Below are 26048 nucleotides of genomic sequence, written 5' to 3' on the forward strand. Positions count from 1 at the left end.
CTCCCTGTGCTGGCTGTCAGAAGTCCTTCTCCCTGCTGCCTTCACACTGCAGCTCCCTGCCAGCACCCTCCCTCTAGAGTGGGGCAAACAACCCCTCCCCACCCCATCAGACCTCAAACTTATCTCGGTTTTGTGGGGCTGATGTCTCCAGAGCACTCTGAATTACAGAATGACTCATCAGAAAAGCAGATGTTATGGGGGGGAGCCTAAATGTAATCATATGAGGGGTTCCCTAAAGCCTGCACTCCCTCCAGAGCCACACACAGCTTTCCTGGGCTGCCCACCACTCCCCCTCCCTCGCCTGCTGGCACACAGAGGTATTAAAAATCCTGTCATGCATATGCAATAACTCAGGCTTTTCCATTATTATTAGCAGTAGTAGTAGTAGTACTGTTATTATTGTTATGGTAGCACTCTACCTGTACGTAGACAGGAGAAATTGTCAGGTGGAAGACCATGAGAAATTGTGCACCATAAAATGCAATAGGATGCTTCATTATTTTTGCATGCATCTGTGAGAAGATGGATGAAGCTCCTGTCTGGACACCAGCTGCTGCAATGCCAGATTTGCAAAGCACTAGGGCCAGCACTCTGACAAATTCCAGCTCCAAATAATCCCTGGCCCTGGTGTTTCACAGTTCCTACCATCTTTGCAGGGTGCAGAATCCCTGCTGGCTGCTGACCAGCTTCACAGTGCACCTTCTGCCCAGAGCAGGTCCACTACACACGACCACTCTCTCCTTGATTTCCAGCAGTTCCTCCCCTCACCAGCTGCTCCCTCTCCCCTACAGAGAGTGAGAACACTCATCACCTTTGAATGCTCCTAACATAGGCTCACAAACCCTGGATGGGCCACCAGCCCCTTGTTCCCAGCAGAGCCTACGGCGTGCGCCAGGTCCCAGAGCTCATCGGTGCACATGAGAGATTCCCAGACAATCAGAGTGCTCCAAGGAAAAATATCATCATTTCAAGTGCAGCACAACAGCCTCTTTATTTCCAGGGGCCTTCACACTGCTCTTCTCCAGACACCGACGGAGCCCTTGCCCCGGCACATGCTCTCATTCACTGCCTGTATTAAATCAAACTTTAGGGAGAGGACTGGCTTTATAGCCACAATGGGAAGAGAGAAATCCCTGAGGCACAATCCTATTGGATGTGAATTCCCACAGCTATCTCCTGTTCTCCCTGCCTCAGCTTCCCCAGCTGTGAAGGGGACGCAGCTGAAAGACCTGACCTTGCTCTAACTTGGTTCAATTGCTACAATTGCTTCAGAAGATGTGTTTGCAGGATTCTTTGGCTACTGAGGAGGGTGGTGGTGCTGTAGGTGTGGAGTTTCTTCCCTCACTCCAGCCAAGGATTGCTGACTGCCAACCTTTATGGATACACAGGCAAATTGGTACACAGAGGTCCCTGCTGTTTAAGTTTGCAAAAGCTACCAAGTAAAAGTTAAAGATGCTTCTCAGAAGCATAAGGCTGTATTTTTACATTAAAAAGCCTTTCTAGATAAAGGTAGGGAGATGTTTTTTCTTGCAGATGTGAGTCAGCAACTTTAACATTGTAAAAAGCTCTTTATATTTGTTTGGTTTCTTTCTGTTGTCATGGGTGGTTTTTAAAGAAAATCCCAATATATGAATTGAGAAGCATCTTAAGTTCCGACTAGTTTTCACTAGGAACATATGATGAAAATATATATGCAATGCTAGTCCATTTTTAGCATTACTGAAAGATAGAAAAGCATGCGTTTTTCCAATGTAGAGCACGTATTTCAGACGGGTTTCTGGCCTGCAAAACTCATTTATATTTACACCATAAGCTACTTGTCTTCAGAGAGAGCAAATATTTTTTGATATCCTCAAAAAGCTGCCAGTCCCAATCCTTCCCAGAAACTCAGCAGTGCCAGCTGATGCTCCCCGTGAGTTCATGCAGCTACTCTGCCATCCCAGCAGCCCAGCTAAGGGTGACCTAAGCAGCAAGTTTTGCATCTTGTTCAGGCTGAAGGATCAAACCTCCCTGCTCTCACACGATACCTGCCTCATGAGCCTCATGATACCTGCCTAGGCAGAAGAAGGACTTATTCTTTGGCTTTTGTGCACCAAGACAAAGGTGCTCCAGATTCCACTAATGGGTATCTGCACATTATGGGTTTGAATCCACATCCAGGGCTGGAATGAGCTGTCCCTTTTACCTTTCCTGCATTAAAAACATTAATGGCCAAGACTTGAAACACAACTGAGTCAAACTGATGACTCAGCCAGCAACCACAAAAGGCAAATATTTCACTGGCAGTTTGGACATTGGATTTGACACGACTGGCAATGGCATAAATCCCTGAGGACACACAGCATTCAGAGTGCAGCACAGAACAGCCTGGATACCACGCAGTTCTCACAGGGCTGCATGCAGTTTCCTCTATTTAAAAAATCCTATGGCCGTCCCATGGGCAGCAGGAGTCCAGCCTGATAAATTAGATGCAGAATACAGACCCAGCCCAGCAAGGATATTGCCGTGGAACAGCCGAGCTACAAAGAATGCCTGAACTATTTCTTGTAATATGTGCCATCTCACACGCTGCAGGCAGCTCCAGTAACACCGATGAAGGGATTTCTAGGAAATGGGAAGTATGATATTTAGCATGCAAATCTAGAGGACTTAGGTAAGGATGCATTGGGATTTCTTTTCAGTGGTTCCAAGTAAAATCAACCCTGCTCTCAATTTTGACTTCAGCAAGGCTACAGCTTTACTATGTGAAGTTTCCAACCAAACAGTGGATAAAAATAGATAGGGTTACTTGGGGCTATGGCATACTGGCACACCAAGCATGTGTAATCCCTTCTGTATATACAGGTTCATTCAGGTTTCACTGCAGGGCTCCCATATTCCTAGTGCTTTACTTGTTTTTCATTAGAATTCCTCACCACTCTCTCCACTCTCTTCTGGTCTTTGCTGAAGACTGCCCTAGCCAGGGAGTCTGTACAACATAATAATTTAAACCAGGGACACTTTTCCCTAGTTCTCTTGCTGAAATTTTTCCATAGGTGCAATCTGTACTACACACGTGGCTGTAGCAGTTACAAAAATGCTCTGAAAGAGTTAAAATTATTTTAAAAATTATTTTAATAGCATGGAACACTCCTCTCATTAGAGGGGCTGCATCACATTAATTAGCCAGCTACACCAATAGCTACCCAAAGCATGAAACAAAATTGAGGTGACCCAAACTCTTTCCATTAATCATGAATTACCACAGTCTAAAATTTGCAGGTGTATGCATGTGCAGGGAACATATACCTTTTTCTCTGTGTGTCCGTGTCAGTGTGCAAGGCAGGCAGAAAGATGAAAAGTAAGCAGTAACAGCCCATGGGAGTTTCCTAAGGGACTGCTCCCCACACAGGGAATAATAGTTAAGGAAAAGTGAAAAGAAGGTTAAAATCAGACACATATCCATCAACTCAATTAAGACTGGAGGAGAAAAGCTAACAGCTGGCAGGTGGGTACAATGCTCCTCCAAGGTGGAGCAGCAGAGGAAGCACTGGAGAAGGGACCTGGCTGCCTGTGAGCAGAACTCACAGGCAGCCAGGGTGGTTCTGGACTGGCTGAGCTGCTGAGCCACAGCTTCTCAATGACTTGTTAATGGGGAACATGGCAAGTTAGGAAGTAGTGAGGACTTTGTCAATACAGCTGTGCATAAAAGTGGGTAAGGAACCACTTAAGGAAAAACAACATCACACAAATCTGCAACTACACATTCTGCACTTTCCGGTGCTTAAGAAATTACTTGCAATAATTTCGGAAGCATTATACAGGCTGACAAGCCAAACATAACCACGGGACAGATCTTTTTATTAAGCTAGAAGCAGCAAGAAAGAAATCTTAACAGTACCCTCATCTACAGTTCTTTTTGGGTTTTTTTTTAAATTCTCAGGAAAGCAAAAGAATCACAAACCTAAATAATCCGCAGCCTCCTGCAGGTGGAAGCACTGGAGGAGCACTGCTTTTGTAGGAAACACCAGCACAAGATAAAAGGTTCCAGCACATCCCAGCTGGGTGCAATAGGGAAAGGGGATCCCACAAAGAGGTCCACTCTCTCCTTGTACCTCCACGCCTGTCAAAATAGCCATGGTATCCAGGGTCACCAGAACTGGCTTATGTCAGTGCCAAAAAATCAGAGAATCTCAGCCAAAGTGGCCAAATTGAAGGAATATGAGTTTGAGGTGGGAGGGGATCACACATCCATCTTAGGGTTGGGTTTGTCAGCATTTAGGAAGTGGGGAATATTTTCCAGGTTTTCTAAGCAATTCTGGCCACTCTCCACTCCTCCCCCACAACAAGAGTTTCACTATATAATCATTTTTCCCTTTCATTTTCTGTAAAGATAAACACTATTTAAAACATACTGCATTCTCATTTCTTTATCTCCATGAAGAGCAAGCACAGAGAAATGCTCCCTAGAAACAAAGTGCCAGATTTATTCATAGGTAAAAATCCCTTTTTATGTGTCCCCCAAGGCTCTGAGGGAGGTACTGCTTTCTGAGCTGGAAAGCGCTAAGCCAGGCAGCCACCATACTGGATTCCCCTCTCATATCCAGCCTCTGCACAGAAGGACATGTACAGCCTTTGTAGCTCAGCCTGATTCAGAGCCAAAATCCAGGTGGGCTGGAGATGAGTAGGAAGAACAGGATGGTCTCATGCTGCCATCAGGCCCTGCAAGTGCTGGGAGAATACTTTGGCTGCATCACACAATCCTCTCTAGCCTGGGCTTGTACTGTCAGGGAGGAGGGGGCCAAGACAGTAGCCAGGTTGGCTTCACAAAGAGCCAAGGACAACCACTATTTCATGAAAATACTGCCTCTACAGCCAGATCCACACTGTCCTGACTTCTCTGCACCAGCAGGGACACTGAGAGGCCAAGGACGGGGAAAGATGCCTGGACCTTCTTGCTTCTTTTTGGGCTTCTTACAAAATAAAAGCAATTGCTGCAGCTGGAGAGCGAATACAGCAAAAGATATGTCACAAATCTTGCAAATATTCTGCATGTAAAAGTGTCATGTTTAACAAACCCATCTCCCTGCAACTCACAAAACCCCATCATGCAAACCGAAACCACCAGAGATAAGTCATGGGCCACAAAGCATGACTGCCTGTAAAAGAACAAAATATGGGAAATGGGTAGGAAGGCTCCTCAGAGCACTACTGATAAGTCAGCCTCACTGTTCTCCTTCCTGAGCAGCGCAGGGTGCTTCCATGCAGCTGGTGAAACTCCAGAGCTCAGCTCCATGGGAATGTCCAGGCTCACACTCAGCCCTGCACCGCTCCCACTCTGGCACTAAGGACTAATGCGTGTTTGATTAGGCAGCAGGAGATGTATCTGCTCCTTCCAGAGGTGACCACAGGCTCTTGGCAATAACACCGAGTACTTGCTCTGGCCCTCGCCGCACGCCGCAGCCGTTCGCTGCCCTGCCAAGCGAAGGCGTCCCGCCAGACGGAGGGTTCAAAACAGAGGGAGCAACAATTGCCTTAAATAATCAGTATTTCTAGTGCTCTAATGAAGAGCACATGTATTAAGGCAACCTCAGAGAAAGGAAAATCTATTAAAGCAAACGCTGAGAGTGATTTTCCAAATATCCCGGCCCTTTTTCACTTTTGCACAGCAAAGTCTGAAGAAATCATACAAAACTAGAGGCTTAGCTTTATTCATCCCTGTATTTCCTCTGGTTCCCGTAGCATTATTCCCACAGATGAGAACTACAGATCAGGTGAGACTATATTCTAATTTTTTAGAAAAAAATTTGTGCATACTAACCCCTCCTGGACATGAGTTAGGCCTTCCAAAATAGCAAGACTGGATGACAAATCATGAAATTAAAAACAATTAAAAAAAATAGAGAAAATTCCATATTCTTGTCATTTCCCTTCTGGTTTTTTTCATACTTTGGAAATAACAGAACAAAAAGTGACAACATGCTCACAGAACGACCCAAACTTGAAAAGAAACAAAATGCCATCCAAAGGCAAATGGCAAAATTCCCAGTAACATCATTAATGCCAGAATTTCATCTCGTATGCTCTTCTGCAACTAATAAAAAGTATTTCAATTAAGATATCGTATTATATACCATTTGCAAGTACACACATAATGAGACCCTCAAATGCTGCTTTTGAGATGCAGACCTCATCCTGCAACAATAGCCAAGCCCCACATGTGCAGATCAGAGTCTGGCTCACATGTACACTGCCATGCATACTCTGGGATGTAAATGTGGAGCCCAGCCTGAAAAACCAGCTTGCATTTGCATCACCACAATACCTAAAAATTCACATACAGCATTTTCTAAGCACCAGCCACTCCTCTCATCTCTGTACTGGGGCTGCCTGGTTTAGGGCTGGTGAGAACGTGGCAGGGAAGCAGCAGAGCGTGCCCCAGCACACAGCTGGAGACATGTTTTAAAAGAGGGTTTGCTGGGCTTTTCATGGGAGATGGATTTATTTTCTTGGTCAGCAATCCCACCCAGCCTGCCAGCTTCAGAGGCACCTCCTTCTCACCTTACATCAGACCCTGAGTCAGGACAGGGCCAGAGGACACCCTCCCTGGCCCTGCCCATCCCTGGAGCAGGGACAAGAGCTGGCACTTACCACATCCCTGGCCAGGGCAGCCCTGAGGTCACTCCTGTGCCCCGTTACTCAGTGCGGCAGGAGCCCAGCATCTCTAATGACTTCTCCTTTCTACACACTACTCTATTCATTTTCCACTTCCCCAGTCACAGCTGCTGAGCCCTATTAACACGCAGAGGAAAAAAAAACACACTTAAACCCAAACCTGCTAGGCCAGAAATAGAAGTTCTCATTTTCTTTTCCAAAACACAGAATAGCTGAGCAACAACGAAAGGAAAAGGAAAACTCTCCCAAGCACATCTGGAACCAATTTGCTGTCTGTAGCCACTGGGTGTCACTTTTGATATATATTGGTTCAGCCACGCAGCAGTTCGGGGAGAGAAGCGGATTTCAAGGAGGTGATCCCAAAGCGAAGCAGACTGCTCCGCAGCCTCTTGCACGCAGGCTGTAATTAGCAATTAGCCAGCCAGGCTGATTTATTAACAAAACATCCTCACCACGACACCGAGCACCATGCAGAGGCTCTTACCTCTCAGTCTGCAGCGTGACTTTGGAGGGCTCCACATTGGGGTTTTCCCACTCCATCTGTGGACAGTGCATGAAGTAGCAAAGGGTGTACAGGGCCTCTGGCTCCCAGTAGAAGGATCCCTGCTTCTGGTGCATGGGTGTCCCGTTCCCGTGCTGCTTGGCATTGAGGGGCTGCAGGTGGTGCATCGCTCGAGACACCAGGTCACCTGGAAAAAAGCAAGAGCCAGGTGAATACCAGGCTGTTCAGCTGCCTCTCCCAAGTTGCAAACTGAAAGTTAGGCTGGGTTGGTCTTCCCTTCCATTTAACCTCACATATGCAAACAGTAGAGGCTAGGACAGGATTCTGGGTGTTACTCGTCACCAGGCTGAACTCTTCCTGGTGGTTTACCTGGTGTGGTGTGACATACCCAGGCTGCAGACAAGCCCACAAAGGCCTGCAGGAGACGTGTTTCTGCCAAGATGGTGGTGTGGGCAGCATCAGGCTGGCCCATCTCAGCACCATCATGAGAGCTAGCATGCTGAGCTAGGACCACACTTACGTACTTAGCAGCCTTTGGAGGATGCCAAAACCTCACAGCCCCAAAAAATGACCACGCAGGGTGCCACCAAAAGCTGCATGCTCCTGGTCAGAGGGGCAGTGAAATCCAGCCCTTTGGAATGAGGAAGGAGGTAGACAGATAACAGACAAAGCACTGAAGGAGGATGTGAATGAGCACATGGGTGAAGAAAAAAAGGGGAAAATATTGCTAAAAGACAATATAAAGAATGTGCAACCAAAATTAATTTTTTAAGTCCAGGCTAGGCCTGGAAAACTTTGTGTTAGCAGAAAAACAAAACCTGTGAAGTAGGCTCACTTGGCCCCCCAGGTTTCCAGAGCACAGAGGAGGACAAAGAGGAAGATTCTCATCATTCCCCCTGGACCAATTTAGTTTGGGGCACTCCCTCACAAGGCAGATACAGGAATCTAGCCACAACAAGTGGAATGGGATCAGCAAAGCCAGCAAGTTAGACTACCAGGCAAATACATGGGCAAGCAGCAGTGCAGTCTCTTAGCACAACACTGATTGTAACTAATTAACTAAAGCATCTCTCTCAGAGGCAGTGAATTTTATGTCTATTGACTAGTGACCACTCTATCAAAGGCAGGGAAACAATTGTGGTTTAAACTGCTTTTTTTTTTTTCACATGTTCAAATCACTCTGAGAGTGCTTTTGGGGGAAATAAGGATCTCGAATCAAATCAGTTGGTTTGTTTTAAATTAAAATCTGAGCAAGAGCCCTTTGGGTCATTCTTAAGCTATACAAAAGCAAGTGATGAGAAAAAGAGGACATAATTTTCCACTGTGAAGAAGTCATGCACTTTCTCTTACTAGCTTTTCCCAAGTGACCACTGAGCACAAACTTGGAAGAAAAAGTTTAAGATGTACACCAAAGTAGGAGCATAAAACCAATTGTGGGGGGATAAATAATGAACTCCCAGGTGAACTTAAAGGAGAACTGTGTGCATGGCTGAACTACAGGTTTTTGCAAAGTCACAATCCTTTGAACACCTCTCTCCAGCCTGACTCACACAGAAAATGCTGCTGCTGCAGTGATAATGTGTACCAGGGAGAACAGAAGTGTCTCACTTAAAAATCTCAGCCCAATCCTCCAAAAACATAGCCTTAAAACCATGAAGAGAAGAAAACCACTGTCATGAGGAAACTGCAGAGTCCATGATTTCAGGGTTTTGACACAAATTTTTTGCTTCACTCTGCAATATTCTTCTGATTCAAAGCTTTCATTTAAAAATAGCTTCTGTCTTTTCCCTCTGCCAGGAAATTGCCATGATAGGACCAATGTTGCAGCCTTGCATGCTCATAATTTCCAAGAGAAACTATGCATGTGGAAAGTATGCAGGATCAGGTCTGCAGAAGAAACAGATGTGCCTCTGAGATGACTCCCCAGTCCTGCACAAGGCTATCTGCAGACAACCAGAAGCAGCAGGAAACTATGGGACCTCCTTCACTCAGCCCACTCTAGTCACAGCAGATGTGCACTGCCAAGTCTAGCACAGGCCAATTTAGCTGCTAGCAGCCTTGTTGATAGTAAACTTCTCCCTTTTTCTCCAGAAGGCAAAAAACTGCATAGAAATGCTGGCTGCAACATCCAGTTTTAACGATAATAGCAAAGGCAGAGAAAAAGGGAGACACACACTAAATTCAGCCTTTTCAAACCCAAGCCATTACAGCACTAAGTACATGGGTAAAGTTTAGCACACAGTCAGTCTCATTTCAGTGGACTGAGACAGCAGGCAGTAGAGAATGCCTCTGACTTCTGTCATGAATGATGAATAAAAATTAAGATGAAATTTCGTCCCAGATTCTGGCAGCAGCATTACTTCACCCCACTCCTCCCTGAGCACTGGGGTGATGTGACCTCAATGGCATGCCCAGGACCAGAGGAAGCTGCACAGTGAATAAGGAGGGAAAGCAGCAGCAAGAATGATGTGAGCAGGATGGGCAGCTGAGCATCACTGCTGATGCAAGGCTGGAGAAACTCAAGCCTTGCTGAAAGGTGAAGCTCCAATCCATATCAATATGACCAGGAGTTCATCCTTTTATGCTGTATTTCCTCTAGTGCTTCCTAAAAACCCCAAAACAATTCATACCATTAAAGCTGAATTAATGCTTTTTATATTTAAGCCTCACTTAATTACATTATACCAAGAACTGAGAGGTTAGATCTTTCTTTCACCTTTGCTATGCTTTCTCTGGTCACATTTGAATTAATTTTTACATCAACAATTATTGTAACATTTCTTTACCAATAAGTTGATTTACTTCTTTGGGTCAACTCAAAGCCTAAATAATCAATACCTATATAAAACACTGAGCTTCACAGAGAAGAGTAAGCAAGCATAAAAAGCCCCATTATATTGGTACCCAATGGGCAGAGCTGTAGAGGAAGGACAGGAATCACTGCTCTGTTTTATTCCACAGCGTAACCTCAAACAATCCAATACATGCCCTAGTGCCCTTTGCCTCCTTCAGCCGCATCCAGTTACAGCAACAATTCTCCAGGGCAGAGCCAGTGCCTTAGTATATCAGCTGTCGAGGATCAGTGCCAGGAAGGCACGGGGAACTGACAGGCACACGCACACACTGCATACCAGCACTTAGGTAAACTCTGTAAAATGTAGCACAGTGCAACATCTGGTTCTAGGTGTGTGTGTTGTCTTGAACCCCTACCAGGTTTTGCTCCTTCTATTGTTCCTTGCTAATATGCTTTGCTTCTCCATTTCCTTCCTAAGAATGTACCAAGAGTTGAGACTCTGATTCCAAGGCACCCCAAAGCCCACAGATGTGAAATCAGCTTCATGATGGGACTCACTGGTCTGCTCTCCAGCAATCAGCCAACTCCAGCCTCATCTGGGAAACCCAAACTACACATGATCTCCTTGCCAGCTGTAAAGCTGTGCTGTAGCTGAACAATGAGGGCAACCTTGAATTTATGACCAAGCACAGAAAGATAAGCCCCCTTCACAAGTCTGGGCCATCCCTTCATCAGCGTCAGCCACCTCGCTGTCCAGGGCTGTGCTCAGCAGGTTACCTGCTCACAGCACTGCTGGCTTTCTGCTAGTTTTTTGGCCCTGAAAATATGTCTCAGCTGTACCAGCTGAACACATCTGAAAGGCCGATAAATTCCTCAGTGCATCATTTCCAGAAAGAACACTTCTAAAATAAAATTCCCATCAGCTGCATTGACCTTGTGACTCCGTGAATGAGGTTCATGATGGCTGCAGCATCATGACCCAAGGGGCTTGGCAGGGATCCCTGCCTTGCCCTCCACAGATCGAATTCTCACCCTGCACCACCCCCTGAAGAACACACTGGGGACCTGATCTGCCTGACAAGAGAGTTTGCCAAGCTCTCTATTTTGTTTTAAAATTAAACTCAATGAAAACTTCCATGATTTATGCAACATAAGCCAAGTGAGCCAACGCACAAACTGGTTTGCAGGCACAGTCAGGGAGATGAAAACATCACATTGTGCAGGGTAAACATAAGAAAAAAGAAAAAGAACAGCGAAGTGGGGGACATTTCAGGACATTTTTATTGCCAAAGCTCAGAAGTCACAACTAGAGGACAGGCTCCCAGAGGGCAGCAAAGGCAGCAGCAAGCTCCAGGCTGACACTGCCTTGCAGCCTTGATTCCAGATGGACAAGGGCTCCAGGAATGCAGATTCACACTGGAGCTTGTCAGCCCAGAGGAGAAAGGCTGTGCCTCACACACCAGCTACCAAAAACCCAGGAAAGCACCTCTGCACCACAGTGTGTGCAGACCTGCCACTGCAGCTGCCCGTAACTGAAGCAGGGCTCGCCCACTGCTGCTGCTCTCAGTTCAGCACGGTCAGTGAACGCAAGGTCCGCATACATTTGATTTAAAGATTGAAAACATTATGTAATGTGCATGCTGTGACACGGGCCTGGTTTAAGGCAACGCTGAATATTTAGGGAACAGCTTCACTGACTTCAAGCCACAGATGTGATGTGACGGGCCAAGCAAAGCTGCTCCCATCTGCATGGGGGTGCAATACAACAAGAACATACAGCATGCAAGTGGGCAGCTTCAGCCTAAGTCCTCTCCACAGTGATCAGTGAAGCTTTTTTTTTAATATGGTGTTTGGCTTCAGTAAAAGCTATTATCACTGCTTTTACTATGTTAGAGCCTGGTGTTCAAAGAATAACACATCTGTTTCCAGTTTTGTACTGGGGAAAGGGGCAGAGGAAGGCAAAAAAGAAAGAAGAGAAAGAAAATGACAGAAACCCAATGCCCATGTCTGAGAAGCTTCCTGTGGGATTTTCTGATCTATCATGATGGACCTGATGATGCTATCCTATCCCACTTGCCTAGGAGCAGCCTAACTATTTTCAGACTGAACAACTACCAGAGCCAAAACCATTCAGCTGAGTGTGTATGCCTGCAAGAGCCACAGCCCTGACGTGAATAACATGGACAGATCCTTACGCAGCCCCTCCTTGTGACACCTACCTTATGTTTTTCTTGTTCCAAAAGCATGTCATAAAAGTACCTGAACAACTTAGCAATGTCATCTTTGCACACTGAAAATGAGCCACACAATTCTTTGACCTGTGTCTTTCCTCTGAAACCCAGGGGAGAGAGAGGAGCATCTGTTTCCACTGCAGCTGTCTTCTCACCTGGTACCCTGCTGGGACACTGTGAGAAGCAGCAGGAGACCACGTTTTTAGCACAACAGAATTGTGCAGGTAGCACCCATCAGTTTGGTAATGCTGATCTGGTCATCCTTCCAGCTGTCCTTGACTCCTATGTGTGTAGTCTGCATTTGAGAATCATGCCCTGCAGTGGGACATGTTAATAGCAGCAGCGTTACTGCTTTGCTGTGCTTCCTGGGTGAATATTTCCTTCTGCAAAGAGCAGGCCATAGCCATAGGCAAGAGGTGTGTCTGTCTTTCAGAGCCCTTAACAACCTCCTGTGTCCTGTCCAGACCATGAAAAGAAGGAGTATGCATCAGGGAGCTGCACTCTAGATGCCAACTTCATGTCATGGTCAGTAGATTCCCCCCTTACAAGCATGTGAGCCAGGTGCAAAACTAATTTTCTTGACCTAGATTCATTTCACACTTCAATACAAAAGTCCTGGATCTATGGTTTTGCTCACAACCAGCTCTGGGGAGACTGTATTGGAAGCATGAATTTATAATCCTGACAATAAAGCACAGTCTATTTAATCAGACTGCTAGCTGTAGCCACAGCCGTCCTGTGTCCTTCCCAAAGCGTAGCCAAGTCTCTTTCCCTTTCTATCTCCTGTTGCCTCTGGTTCCACACCCAAGGGGTACATTGGTGCAGTTCATCCCAGCACACACCTGTCAGCACATCACTGCAGGTGAATATGAGCAGCTGAGCTGTGTCTCCCATGCCAGGTCACCCTTCAGCCACCCGAGCCATCCCTACACTCTCAATTCCAGCTGCGCTGTTCCTCCATGTTCCTCTTCTCCAGAAGTACATCAATCTCCACTTTTCAAAGGTAGCTGAGCCAAAACTGCTCGAGCAAAATCCATCCTCAAATGATTTATTATGAGGTTTTCTATTGTTAACTGAACACTACTCATCTATACCAGGAAAGGAGTGTGTGCAGAGACAGGGTGGCTGCACACTAAGAAGTGTGCAGAATGTATTTCACAGTGTGCACGCTCCTAGTACAAGGTATCTTCAAACACAAAAGTTGTTCTTGGCACACCATATATTCCAGATTTTATTCCAGCTGCCTCAGGCTGTGGGTGTGCTTGGGGTGCCATAACCCACAGTCAGTGGGGCATCCAATGTGCAACGAAGTCATCATTGACCTCACCCTGCAGAATCTTCCCCAGCTCTGCCATCTCTGCTGTCCCACACTGTGCCCTTATCTGCTACCACAGGCAACCCTTTCTTCTCCTAAAAGCCATTCATCTCTTCCACACAAGAGCAAAAGAAGGAACTGTGCTCCCAGACTCAGAATTGAGAAGACAGGACCAGGATGCAAGCAGCCCATTTTCTGGCAGTGGCTTCTCTGTGGCCTCCCACAGATCATTTAATCTTTTTATCTTCTCTTACCCCACTATCACAAGAACCTTCTATTTATATTACAGAATAAGTGTTTGCATGCAATTTAGCATTTGCAAAGCCTTTGAAGACTGATAAATTAGGATTGGATATATCCCATTAAAAAGCCACAATAATAACTAAACCCTCTCAAGTTCACATACCTATTATAACAACACTTACACGTTTGGACTCTCCAATCCAATATGGCAAGCGTGATGTTTGTGTCTGATTCCCCTTAAGCTACATCAACTTCAAATAAAACAAGCTTTGACTCGGATGAGTTATTTGTGTGCCAACCTAATGCAGAGCCTTCACTCTGCAGAATACCACTGCCTTATGGACCATGATTCCTGGATTTTATTTGGCCTGATATAGGCCCACGTCCTTAAACAAAATTTGGGACCCCCACGGCTGAGCAGGCCAGCTAAGAGTGCTCACCCCGACCTGGCCAATTGCCTGTGCTCTGCACAGCAGGGACAAAGAGGACTGCAGAGAAAGGAAAATGCCATTTGAATCCCAAGTGTGCTGTGCTGCAGGGATTCAGAGGGAACAGGAGTCTGTACCTTAAATGTGGTGTACAATGGAGAGTTCTGAGGGAGTTCACATTGGTGTATTGGGGAAGGTAGGTGGAGGTTGGAGCTCCAGCCCTCCCCAGCCACCACAGCGATGCCTTTTGCCGCTAAGCATCAAACCTGAGTGGGCTTAAACACAGGAGGTGCAAGCCCTGGAGGAACAAAACCACCCTGGGCTTGTCCCCAGGAAAGGCAATGGTGGCTGAGTCTCATCCATGCAGGCAGGCAAAGAGCTCCCAGAGGAGCTCAGGACTCAGACAAGCAACAAGACAATCTGCCCTTGCTACCCAAGACAGAAATCCACCGCCTTGGTTAAGAAGGCAGTCAAAGCCTGAGTAGGGTGTAACCTGCTATTTTCAAATTATCCTCCCTCACGCTTCATCTCACCTGATAAATAAATGTATTGCTTTATGGCTGATGACAGTGGGTACTAGGGGGAAGAGAAGAAAAGCAAGATGTTGTTTGGGACTATTAAGTAACCCACAACCCCTCCTGTGCACAGATGAAGACAGTGAATGAAGGCTGTAGTCCATCACTCAGAGAGGGCAGCAAGGAGAATGGGGTAGCAGCTAGTGAAGCCTGGAACATCTCAACAGCTTCTAACTTTTACTCACAGACTGGAAGATGTGTGGGTATCAGCAAGGAGGAGTTGCTAATTAGACACCCAGAAAGTGGGTGAGCGAGGACCTAGAGACCTTGGGCAATAACTCAGTGGAGGGCCCTTGAACATTGGGAAAAGCATCACTGTATCTGGAGAGGCTGTCAGTCTATGGCCAAACACTATGCTGAAGGGAGCACTTCCATCTGAATGGCAGGTTTGGGCTAGTACCTCTGCTTAACTCAGCACTGTTCACTCCATGAACCAAACCCTTCACAGGGAATAAGCTTGGTCTTACTCTACAAGTGCTGCTTAGTCTGAGAAATACATCTGACAAACAGGGCTTTTGTTCTGGCAGTAAATTAGCAGAGCATTTATGACAACACTCCTGCAGATGCCACCCTTCCAGCAAGCACCTTTACCCTGGCATTTGCTTCTAAGCCTAGGTTTAACCTCTTCTTTAGAGCACATGAATCCATTTGTACAGCTCCTGCAGTGCTCCTTCCTGTTGGCTGCAGAGAATTGAGACTAGATGAAAAGGCAAGGGAGGGGATGCAGACTTTCATCATCTCCTCAGCTGGGGCTAGGAGGAGAAATGAAAAACAGTATCAGTATGTGCAACCACATTCCTACTTACACTTGAGCAGTAACCCTTCCTTTCATCTCTAAAAGGGTGCCAAGATCGACTGGGAGGCTTTCATTTTGGAAATATATACATTCAGCACTGTGGATGCAAAAAGAGGATGCTGTGTAATGAGAAAAGGGGATAGAGGGTGGTATTTTTTCCAATGGCAGAAAGGAAAACGTTGCTGAGACCTGAGTGGTGACAGGAAGGAAATACCAGCCTGAACATCACATCTGGGGACTGCTCTAAGTTAAACAGCATGCAAAAGCAAAAAACCTCTGATACTAGCAATATTAAATCACATCTTCTGATTACCACAGTTTAAAATTAAAATGATTATTCATTGCAGTTAACATTCAGAGTGATACCAGCACCAGTCAGAGGTTTGCACAAGTATGAGAGGCCAACTACTCACCCAGGAAAGCCATAGGAGACTGGCCATCTTTGCACTCAAAACAAGCCCCTAACAGCTTTTTGCTCTAACCTGAAGACATACACTAAGAGATGTTTTGGATGACATCCTAAGCCATGGTTTATCTCCCTGAGCTACTTGAGACACACAGCCTTCTGCAGCCCTACAAACACACATCAGCAGAGGGTGGTTGTCCCACCCAGACACTAACAGCTGGACAGTCTTTACCCCAAGGCAGTGAAGGACAAGTATTTCTTGGTGCCAGGATTGGTGCCCAGTGCACTTTAAGGCTCCGCTCTGCCTTCTCACCACCTGCATGCACACTCAAGAAAAAGAGATTCCTTCTTCACCCCAAAAAACAGCAATGACCTTCAGTTATGAGCCTCATTCCTTCTGCATTTGGTCTCCAAGCCAGCAGCGGTATTTTTAGATGGATGATGAATAGGTGTCTTGGAGCATTATGCAGTCAAATATAACATAAATTTTTGTGGATTGCAAATATGCATATAAAGAAGTAAGGAAAAATATTCAAAGGTCAAAATGCAGTATCATGGGATTTCTCCACAGCAAAAGCTCTCCCTAATGTTCCTGTCTTTTTTCTATTCAGTTGACTTATTTTTTTTCACATCTGAAAGGGAAGAAATGAAAGAAACGAACTAAAAATCCAGGAGAATCCCAAAAACTTTCTGGAAAAAACCCAAACTGATCTACTCCCTTTCTCTGCTAGGTCAGGTCTAGAAATACAGGAATATTCAAGGAAAAAAAATAAGGAGAATAAAAAGGGAAAAAAAAGTCTTGTGAAATATTTTCTCTAAGATTCAACAGTGAAATACTGTCAGGCTACTGTTGAAAATCCTATTATTTTTTTGCTGTGCTCCAGTTCTTCCCAATGTTGTCTATACAAAAAGCATTTCAAATGAAATTACATTATTTTAAAACACACTAGTAGGCAATTACAATTGCTGCATACTAAATGCCAATATAATATAGACCAGATTTATTGTTGTTCCTTAACTTTCTGCCATGTTCATTATATTTTAATGAATAAGGTTTCACATTAATTTTTTAAACCTTTGCCTTGGAATCACACTTTACTGCTGTAATTGTGGTGCAGAATTAGGTATCTATTTACATTCTCCTCCTAAATCCTGGAGACGAAACCTCCCTTTTTTTTCCCCTAAGTCAGCAACATCACCTCTTCTTCCTGTTTTCTGGAGAGAACCCCATGGCCAGTGGCACTGCCTCACCTGGCCACTGCCAGCCAGGCCATGTCCCAGTGAGGACCAGTGCCTGCTGCCTGCTGAGCCTGGAGATGAGAGCAGAAACACCGGGCAAGCAGGATTTGGCAGGACCTGAGCAGCATCCACAAGTCCAGTTGCACCTGTCTGATGAGGAGGACTCCTCAATGGCAGCATCACCAGATGGTGCTGCCCTCCCCATCTGGTTGTATCTGCCATCCCACCTTTCCCCAATTTTCTCCTACCTTCTGTCACACCTAGGGAGACCCAGATCCGAATGGTCTTTTCTAATACACTGACAACACATGAAAAAACAAAGGGTGCAGACACACAAGGACCACCATGGGTAGAGCAACTTAAAGATACCACATGATACAAGGCTTTTCACCCTGTGAATCTCTTCTTCACCTAGGACAGACTGTAAAGAAATTAAGAAGATGTGAGCAGAAATACAGGTCTGGGCAGAATACAGGTCTCATTTGCAAGCTGTTGTCTCCCATGGGACAGATCTGATTCCCTGGGCTCAAAGCCTCCAGCAGCTCAGCAGCTGGTCACACGGCTCCATGCAAGGATGCTGGGTAGAACTGAGAGCAGGGGAAGCCCTTCCTCTGCATGCAGACACTTGTTAATTCCAGTTGTTCTGTGTACTTACAATACTTAAATTATTCATGTCAATAAACTATAGGAAATCTCATTCAATTAGAATTGCTTTTTAAAGTTTTGGGTTTTTTTTTTCCTAAGATAAAATTAAATTGCTTTATTGCGAGATTAGTCTTGCCCTTGTTTTTGCGCTCTTTTAAACAGAACAGAAATTAAATCCTGGCTCCTGGGATATTGCAAACTGGTGGGAAAATGCAGACACACGCCTGGGGGCTACTTCCTCTGCTGGTCCACAAGGCGAGCTTCTGCCCTCATCATCCAATTCTGGTTGCCTTCTCCTCCTCCTCTTCATGATCCTCTTCTCAAGTGCTATCCTCTTCATTCCCTCCTACACAGAATCTCTCTCATCACCTTTATTCACCCCCTAAAAAGCAGGTGCTTTTCCCTATTCAATCCTTCCCTTGTATCTCCCTTCCTCCATGGAAATTCTTGCCATATCCTTTCTTCTCCACAATGTCCATCCCCCTCACACCACCAGGGCAATAATAAACCCTCTTTTGCCTTCTGCCTTCATGCCTTTATGATCCCCAGGTGTTCCCTCCACCTTCTCCCCACTGTTCTGCATTTCTGCTCCACACTGTGGTTCCCCACCCACCTCCATGGCAGAGGTTTTGCTGTGACCTCTGGCTCACAGCCACTGCTGATGCCAGAGACAGACACACAAGCATTGAACAAAGAGCAAACCTACTTGTATCCCCCTCACTGCTACATTTTCCTCCCACTTCATGATTTTTCCTCCAAACTCAGAGGGTTTTGCCCACCAGCATGCTGCAGCTCCTTCCACATTTCACAGCTCAGTTTTGAACTCTGCACCGGCACTGCTCCACAGCACAGATTTCTACCCAAATGAGCATATCAAGCCTTGCAAGCTTTGCCAGCTACTGCTCCTCCCACTGCTTCTTCCCTGACATGCATCTGCTTGCAGCAGCCAGGGAGGATCCCTCGAGTTGGCCACAGGGCTTTTTGGAGGGCTACCAGCCTGCTGGATGTGCCAGCCTCTCTGACAGCTGCATCCAATTCCCACTGGCATGCTCTGTTCTTCCAACTGGCCACCCTGAAGAGTGTTTTGCCTGTGTTTGCAGTCAACAGATGTACAGAAAGCAGACTCTACCAACCAAGCATTTGAATCTAAGGTAGGACACTTAGAGGTGATAAGAGTTCAAACTGTAAAATGGGATGAGGCGCTCCATCTAAGAAGTCTGGCTTTTTGGGTTGAGTACAAAGGTCAAAAAAAAAATCCAGAATAAAAACCCCACCCATCCTGAAATACCCACAAATTACTTATATATTAAACCCCAACCATATGAACTGTAAGAAAGAGAGCTGTTTCATGCATAATTTAGTTGGCACACAGACAGTACTGTTGTGGGTTTCATGCACGTGAAATAAATGAGCATAAATTACTTCATTTGAATAACACTGAACACCTGATTCCAGAGACGGAGCAATACTTCACACTAAGGCTCTTGGCTTGTTGATGCTGCACCAGAGCAAATTAAAATTAGCAAGCTGAAAACAGAAATTCACCTTGTGTCTTGTAGACAAACATCCTTGGTGCACCCACATAGTTCATGAACAGGAGGAAACTGAACCATGATGATAGGATGGAGCTAGGGAGGAGACTCCCATTGCTACCGGAAGTGCCAAAAAATGTACACACAATTCGTCAATAAGAACAGCAGTAGGTTGGGTAGCCTGTATCTTCATGGATTTGAGAATTTTCAATTTCTCCCCAAAATTTCCTAACAGACTTCAGGAAAAGAATAGTTGATAGTATTTCTCACAAACCTCAGGAAAAACCCCCACTTTTTTTGTCTGAATTATTCTGTTTTCCCATACATAGCTTCCTGTATCTAACTAGACCACAAACATGTGATTGGAATGCTTCTCTCTTAAGAAAAAAGAAGTTTAAATAAAGCACTTCTGGTAATTCTATCTCCATGTCACATAAGGATGCATATAGCCTTTGCCTCCTACCATTTATTAGCACCAAAAGCCAAGTTTTCAAATTTTGACAAGTATCACAGATTCCCGTATTTCTCAAAAATGTCTTTGATTAATAGCAAACCATTATTCTTTCTTCTGGTGCAGGTTGGAGTTGTAGAGCTGGAGAAGGAAAGGCGGGTAAAGGATCTTCTCTAACAGAGGATGAAGTAGATCTGCCTTAAATATGTGACAATATTTCCTTTACTTTTTGCAGCCTTCAGCTTTCTGCCTGCCCATCATAAAACAGACATCCCACTGAAATGAGACAGGATACCAATACAAGAGACACTTGCAAATCTGGCCAGGCTGAGAGGTGCTTTCAAGTGCAACAGAGGAAAGATGGAATAAAGCATCTTTCACCTTTAAAACTAAGCACAATGTATGCAAACAAGCCATAGGCATTGCCACGAGTCTGCGCAACACTTCTTTCCTCCTACAGCTTCATGAACTAGCAATGGAGCATGAACACAGCTAGATCTGCCCAACATCTCCTTCAACATTATGCAGCCCCCTCATCTCTTCTCAGCAGAACTGGAAAATATACCTAACTTTGCTTTACTTCAAGGAAAGAAGTCCAAACACTCTCAACAGCCCGGTACTCACTGAGCTCAGCAATGCTCCCCACGCGCGTGGCAAGCAGAGACTGTTCGATGGTCCTCAGCTCCGACTGGCTGAACATCTGCACCTCCCCAGGCTTGTTTGACCTTTGCTGGTCCTTGTGAAGGTTCAAGCTGTCCGGCAGGCAGAGAACACCTACAGGGGATAAAAAGAAAGGAGAAGCCCGATGTAATTTCAGCTAGTATGGTAACTTTGCTGCCACCACCACATCGTTCTGGGGACATTCCAAGACACAGCCTGCATGTGCAGAGCTCAAAGACAACCCACATCTGTAACACAATGTCTCTGATGACTCATGCAGAAGTGGCCCTTGTTAGCCCTTCTGAATATCTTCAAGCTGATTAGAATGTCACCTCGGGATAATTCTTACAGAAAAACTTAGGAGGATTGCTCAAGGGGGAGTTCAGGGAAGTTTCAAAGAAGCCTCGGAGAAGCTACTCTAAACCTGCACAAAATTATTAGAAAATGGTATTCAATGGTATCCCAGAATTCCTAAAGATTGGCCTTCAAATTATATATGAGACAGACAACACATTTACATCTTTTTCCTGCAAGGGGATTTCACTGTCAATTGCCAAAATAAGGGACAGCATCAAGATGCTGTAAGTGTCATTGATGGCTGATTGAATTTCTTTTGTAAATACAGCTTCCAGCAATTGAACTGCTTGGGCTCCAAAAGCCCATTATACAGAAGCCCTTAGAGCAGTGAATTTTTATGGTGCAGGGCAAAAGTAAAGCTACTGACATAAAATTATTTACATACACATTCATTCAGGCACAAAAGTCACTTTCTGCCATGACATGTAAACCCTCAGGAATAGATGGAGGGCATCTATTTATTCACCAAAGTCATTGTCATGCTAAAAATCAGAACATATTTACAAGAGCAAACACTGCATTACCAGCCTTGGGCAACAGCTGCATTGGTCCAGCTTGCTCTGTGTATTGGTCCTTCCCAAGCTCTGTGTACAGTCAGCTCTGCCTATGCTTTTCACAGCATCACCTTCCTAATCCCTCTGGGACATATACAGGTGGAGAGCCACTGGAGGCAGTGGAATTGTACCTCTATATGATGATTAAATATCACCTCATCTCCAAATATTACCTTTGAAAACAAGCTAGAGTAGGAAATATATTTTTCCATTAGCTTTTACTACTCCTTACTACTCCTTCCTTTAATAACAGAGTGTAGGTTCTGCCCTTATAGGCCAAGCAGATTTTGCAAAACCCATTAAGGAAGAGGTACATATTTAATGTTTTTCTTCAAGGGAAGAATTTTCTTAGTTTCCCAGCTCAGTAAATATATGACACCTAACTCTAGTGACCAATAATTCTGTCTGTAGATTGATAGAACTGTCAACTGTAGGATCACTACAAGATCAGGAAATGTTCCTGAAAGGGGATGCTTCTCAGACATCTTGTTAGCTTCACCAAACCACCTTGGATTCCCCTCCTCACATCCATCTCCTCCCTGCAACCAACTGAGTCTGCAAGTTATATTTGCAGCACAGACCTAAAAACATCCACCCTGGGAGGAGAGAGGTGACACAGGTTCAATGAGCCCATTCCAAAGAAAAAAGCAGGGGTATACCCTGGGAAAACCAAGATCAAAGGTGTTGTCCACCACGGCCTTGAGACAGCAACCTAAACTAGGATCATCCTCTGCACGCAGCAGTGGCACCAGAACAAAATCCCCAATAGCCTGTTTGACTCTTGGAGATGGATGAGCAGGAACAAATGAACTGCCAGCCCCTGGCCCTGGTCCCAGGCTTGTACAACGACATGAAGGTGTAGAAGGTCATGAGAGAGTAAGTAACACAACTCGTAAGAAAGTGCCCTGCAGAGAAGGAGCAGGACACCTGACACAGCACCGGGGAGGGAACAATTCAAAGCCAAGAGGTAAGGAAATAAAAGCGACAGCAGCTTATCAAACAAGCTCTTCCAATTTTCCTGCCATCACTCAGTGGCTGACTCTCATAAACACTTGGTGCACTGATTAACATTTATATTCTGTGGATGTACAGAGCTCGGGAAGTACAACACCTGCATTTAAAATGCAGGCTTGCCTGCATATTTTCGTAAGTATCCTCTCTCATTTTTTTCAGATTCTTCTTTATCGTACTTATAGACAGAAATTAAGACCAAATTAGAAGAGTCTTCCCTGCAGAAAACAGATGTAAAAATGATCTAATATTCTAAGAGATTTCTAAAAACAAGAAATACAGCACAATCAGCTTTATGGCATCTTTAAAAAATGAATTGGTTAATTTTTCTACAAAAACACACCTTAAGTGCACAGAAAAAACCAAACTGTTTTAAGATAACTTTACAAATAAAATTCAAATGGTTTAAAATTATAATTATATACAGAAGATATCTCTCCAAGTGATTTATGCATAGGATATAAAAATTTTATTCTCTACTTTGCTTATGACTCTGTTCCCATAACTAGGCCTTTTCCTTACAAACAGTCCTAATGATTAATTACTCTGGTCTTTAGTGAGGGGAGCATATTCTTAGGCTCTTGGAGAGAAAAGCACCAATGAAATGCAAAATTAGCTATTGTTAGAAAACTTAACAAATTATAGGATGTGTCATGCCAAAGGGGTTACACTTGGGCTGGAGATTAGCAGAGACACACAATAGCCAAACATCTGATTCTTATATGAGCTTCAAAACTATAATTGACCACAGCCAGTGACCAGTGGGATGATGAAAGATTTGTTTCTAACTCATAATTTTGCTGGACCAAATCTGGTTTTCACAAGTATGGAGAAAAGGAATTGTATGGCTTGGGCACACAACTCAGCCAATCTTCTAGCTTCAACTGTTTTTCCCAAAAAAATATTAAAGCAACTAAAATGCTTTTTAGAAGAAAAACCCCTCTCTTTATATCAGTGTTTGATGTAAAGCTCAAATTTTCTGATGAAAGGCTACAGCAAGGAAGAAGAGAGCACACCAAACTGAAGGGGAGGGGAAATAGATAAACACTTTGTGATTATAAATATCTTTTTTGATAAATAGAAGCATCTAAAAAGCCACCATCATCTTTCACTGGTTTGGCTACAGTTCAACTTCCTTGCTTTACTTCTCTGCCAATTGGTATTATTCACTTGCTTTTTCAGCTTTATTGTGTTGAAGGTGAGGACCTCAAGTTTCCAGAGGCCTGAAAACCAGGAGTTTTTCCCGTTCCTTTTCTGGCTGTCACTACCAATTCTATCTGTCATTCCACACTGAAGATTTCTGTGCAGTATCTTCAGAAATGAACAGTGGTACCTGTCTTTTCTCTCAACTGGCACTGTTCAATGTCCTTCCTTTCTGCATGGTTACTCAACCCTGTGCGCTTCTTTGCCCAATATTTTATCCCTCTTCTTCCCCGTGATTCCCTGGAGTGGAAATGATGCAGTCAGCAGCTGCCCAATGAATCCCAGACCAGATCCCATCGGTGCATCCCTGTCTGCTCTGTGCCACCCAGCAACAAGCCATAGCCCAGCTGCTGTGAAGTGCTGGAGCAAGGCAGGACAGCCAAAGCACTCCCATGTATTTGGATTTTGTCACCTCTTTTGGTGCTTCCCTTTGTCTCTGTACCCTCCTTGGGGCATGGATCTGCATGGACACATCCAGAATGGGCCATACCCAACACTGCTGTGTTCACTTTGCCCTTGGCCTCAGAGTACCCTGCAATCTATAGGTGAAAGACTGAGGACAATATGCTTTAAAATCAGCAGGATGCCTAAAAAAAAATCACAGTGAGAAGCTCCTACTGCTCCCCCCACCAAATCTCTAGAGAAAAAGCAACATCATAGAGAAAATCTGATGCACAATTAATACATTTCACACTTCCCGCCCTTCTGGGCTCAGCTAAAGCACAAGCCAGAGCTCAATCCCTAAGGACTTAAAAATCCCAAACCAAAGGATTGCACAAAATTACAAAGTGAAGGTGCCCAGACTTTTTATATAAAAGGAGCAGTTATTTTAAAACTTAATGCAAACTCACCCAGAGACTGCAGTACCTATTAATTCTTCCAGCTTCCCCGTGCACATTCCCACCTCTTGGGCTTAGCTGATGCACCACCCTGCCCTGCAAAGCAGATTTTGGCACAGAAATACATGCTTTCCTGCATACTTCTTTCAGAGCTTGCCACAGAGCTGACCAATGCTGTCCTTGCAGCATTGAGTGCATCACACAAATATCCCAAACTCAGTGCCCAGCAGCAGTCCCAGCAGAGTTCCTCAGTGCTTCCCCAGCAAAACAGCCTGAAGGACCTGAGAGCCAAGTGCAACCCCAACACAAGACACAGCAGCCATTGTGTGACCTCTTACAGCTTTTCAGAGCAGGAGAAATACAGGGATTGTAGACCAAACTTCACCTAAATACAGAGGAGTAATTTAAAAAACACCTGTTAAAATCTAAGCCTTCTCTACTTCTTAATTTAGACAGATACTTGCACTTAAATACCAGCTCTTGCCCAAACACTTAATTCCTGAAGTGATGGCACCTATATATCTGTACATAAAGTGATAGAACAAGGCAAGTAAGAACTGTGCACTGCCCATATTTATGGGTCTGCAATATCTAACGTCATCCAAATCTCAAATATCCCAAATTCTTTGCCTCCTCCCTCTCCTTTAGTATTTAAATCCCCTGCTCTAAACAAAACAAAAAATACTTTCTTCACATTTCACCATTCATTCCTGTGGAAAGATTGCCAGACTTCTTGAATAGAAACATGAATGCCTTGCTGCTCTCTTGTTATTTCTCTTTAAGTGCTATTACTTTCAAGAGAAAGTAATTCAAATAATCTTTTACCTCCCTCTTTATCTATTACATCTTAAGCAAATGTGTGTATCTGGAGAAGAATTTATACTCCCACTGCAAGGAATAGCTGGATCCTACTACGAGTTTATAGAATTTAAGTGTGCAGGATAGATATAAGGTAAATTGCTGTACAAAATGAGACTGAAAATGGTTGTTAACCCTGAGCTGTCCCCAATACGTGGTGTTGCATATTACATTGCTCAAGTAAATGCCAACCTTACCCAAGAGGAGTACCTTCAGGAGCAGAAAAGCCCCCCAGTCATTACAATATCTAAATTTTATTACATGGCAACACAGGACTAGAAAGTCTTTAAGACCAGTTTTCTCTCATAATCATGAGAAGTTCAAGAGCTCACAAAACATCAATAATAAAAGAAACCAAAATAAACAACAAAAAATCCCCACCAATACCAACAAAAGACAACCCCTTTTCTTCCACAAGCTCATGTACTAAAATACTTTCCAGCACCAGAGAGCATTCTTGACACCTACAATATAAAGGTGTATGGGAAAAAAGAAAAGGGTCAAAGGTATTGCCAGCTGCCTTTGCAACAGCAAAATACTTGATTAGGTGCAAACCCCTCTTGCTGGTATTCCAACAAGCAGAAAAACTCTCCCGACCTCACACTGCGGTCCTGGCGACCAGTACATGAGAAGGACACCACCCAGGTGCTCAGCAGATTTTGAGGGATGATATGGGATCAGCAGCACCCTGAGCTCAGCATCCTCACACCACGGTCACAGGAGCTGGTGAATGTGAAATGACACACACTACTACA

At 44.6% G+C, this 26048-nt stretch overlaps 1 protein-coding gene across 1 annotated transcript in view; it reads right to left on the bottom strand.

Annotated features, from left to right (window-relative positions):
* Positions 1-26048, bottom strand: part of BTBD11 (BTB domain containing 11) — a 162951-nt gene that overhangs the window by 49478 nt on the left and 87425 nt on the right. Inside the window, exons 2-3 of the mRNA XM_041416712.1 lie at positions 20436-20585; positions 7139-7343 (exon numbers count right to left, since the gene is read on the bottom strand). Of these exons, the coding sequence (XP_041272646.1) occupies positions 7139-7343; positions 20436-20585 (355 nt within the window). The remainder of the gene's footprint in view (positions 1-7138; positions 7344-20435; positions 20586-26048) is intronic.

Source organism: Onychostruthus taczanowskii, unplaced genomic scaffold (genome assembly GCF_017590055.1).
Source record: "Onychostruthus taczanowskii isolate IOZ18803 unplaced genomic scaffold, ASM1759005v1 scaffold53, whole genome shotgun sequence".
Classification (NCBI taxonomy): Eukaryota; Metazoa; Chordata; class Aves; order Passeriformes; family Passeridae; genus Onychostruthus; species Onychostruthus taczanowskii.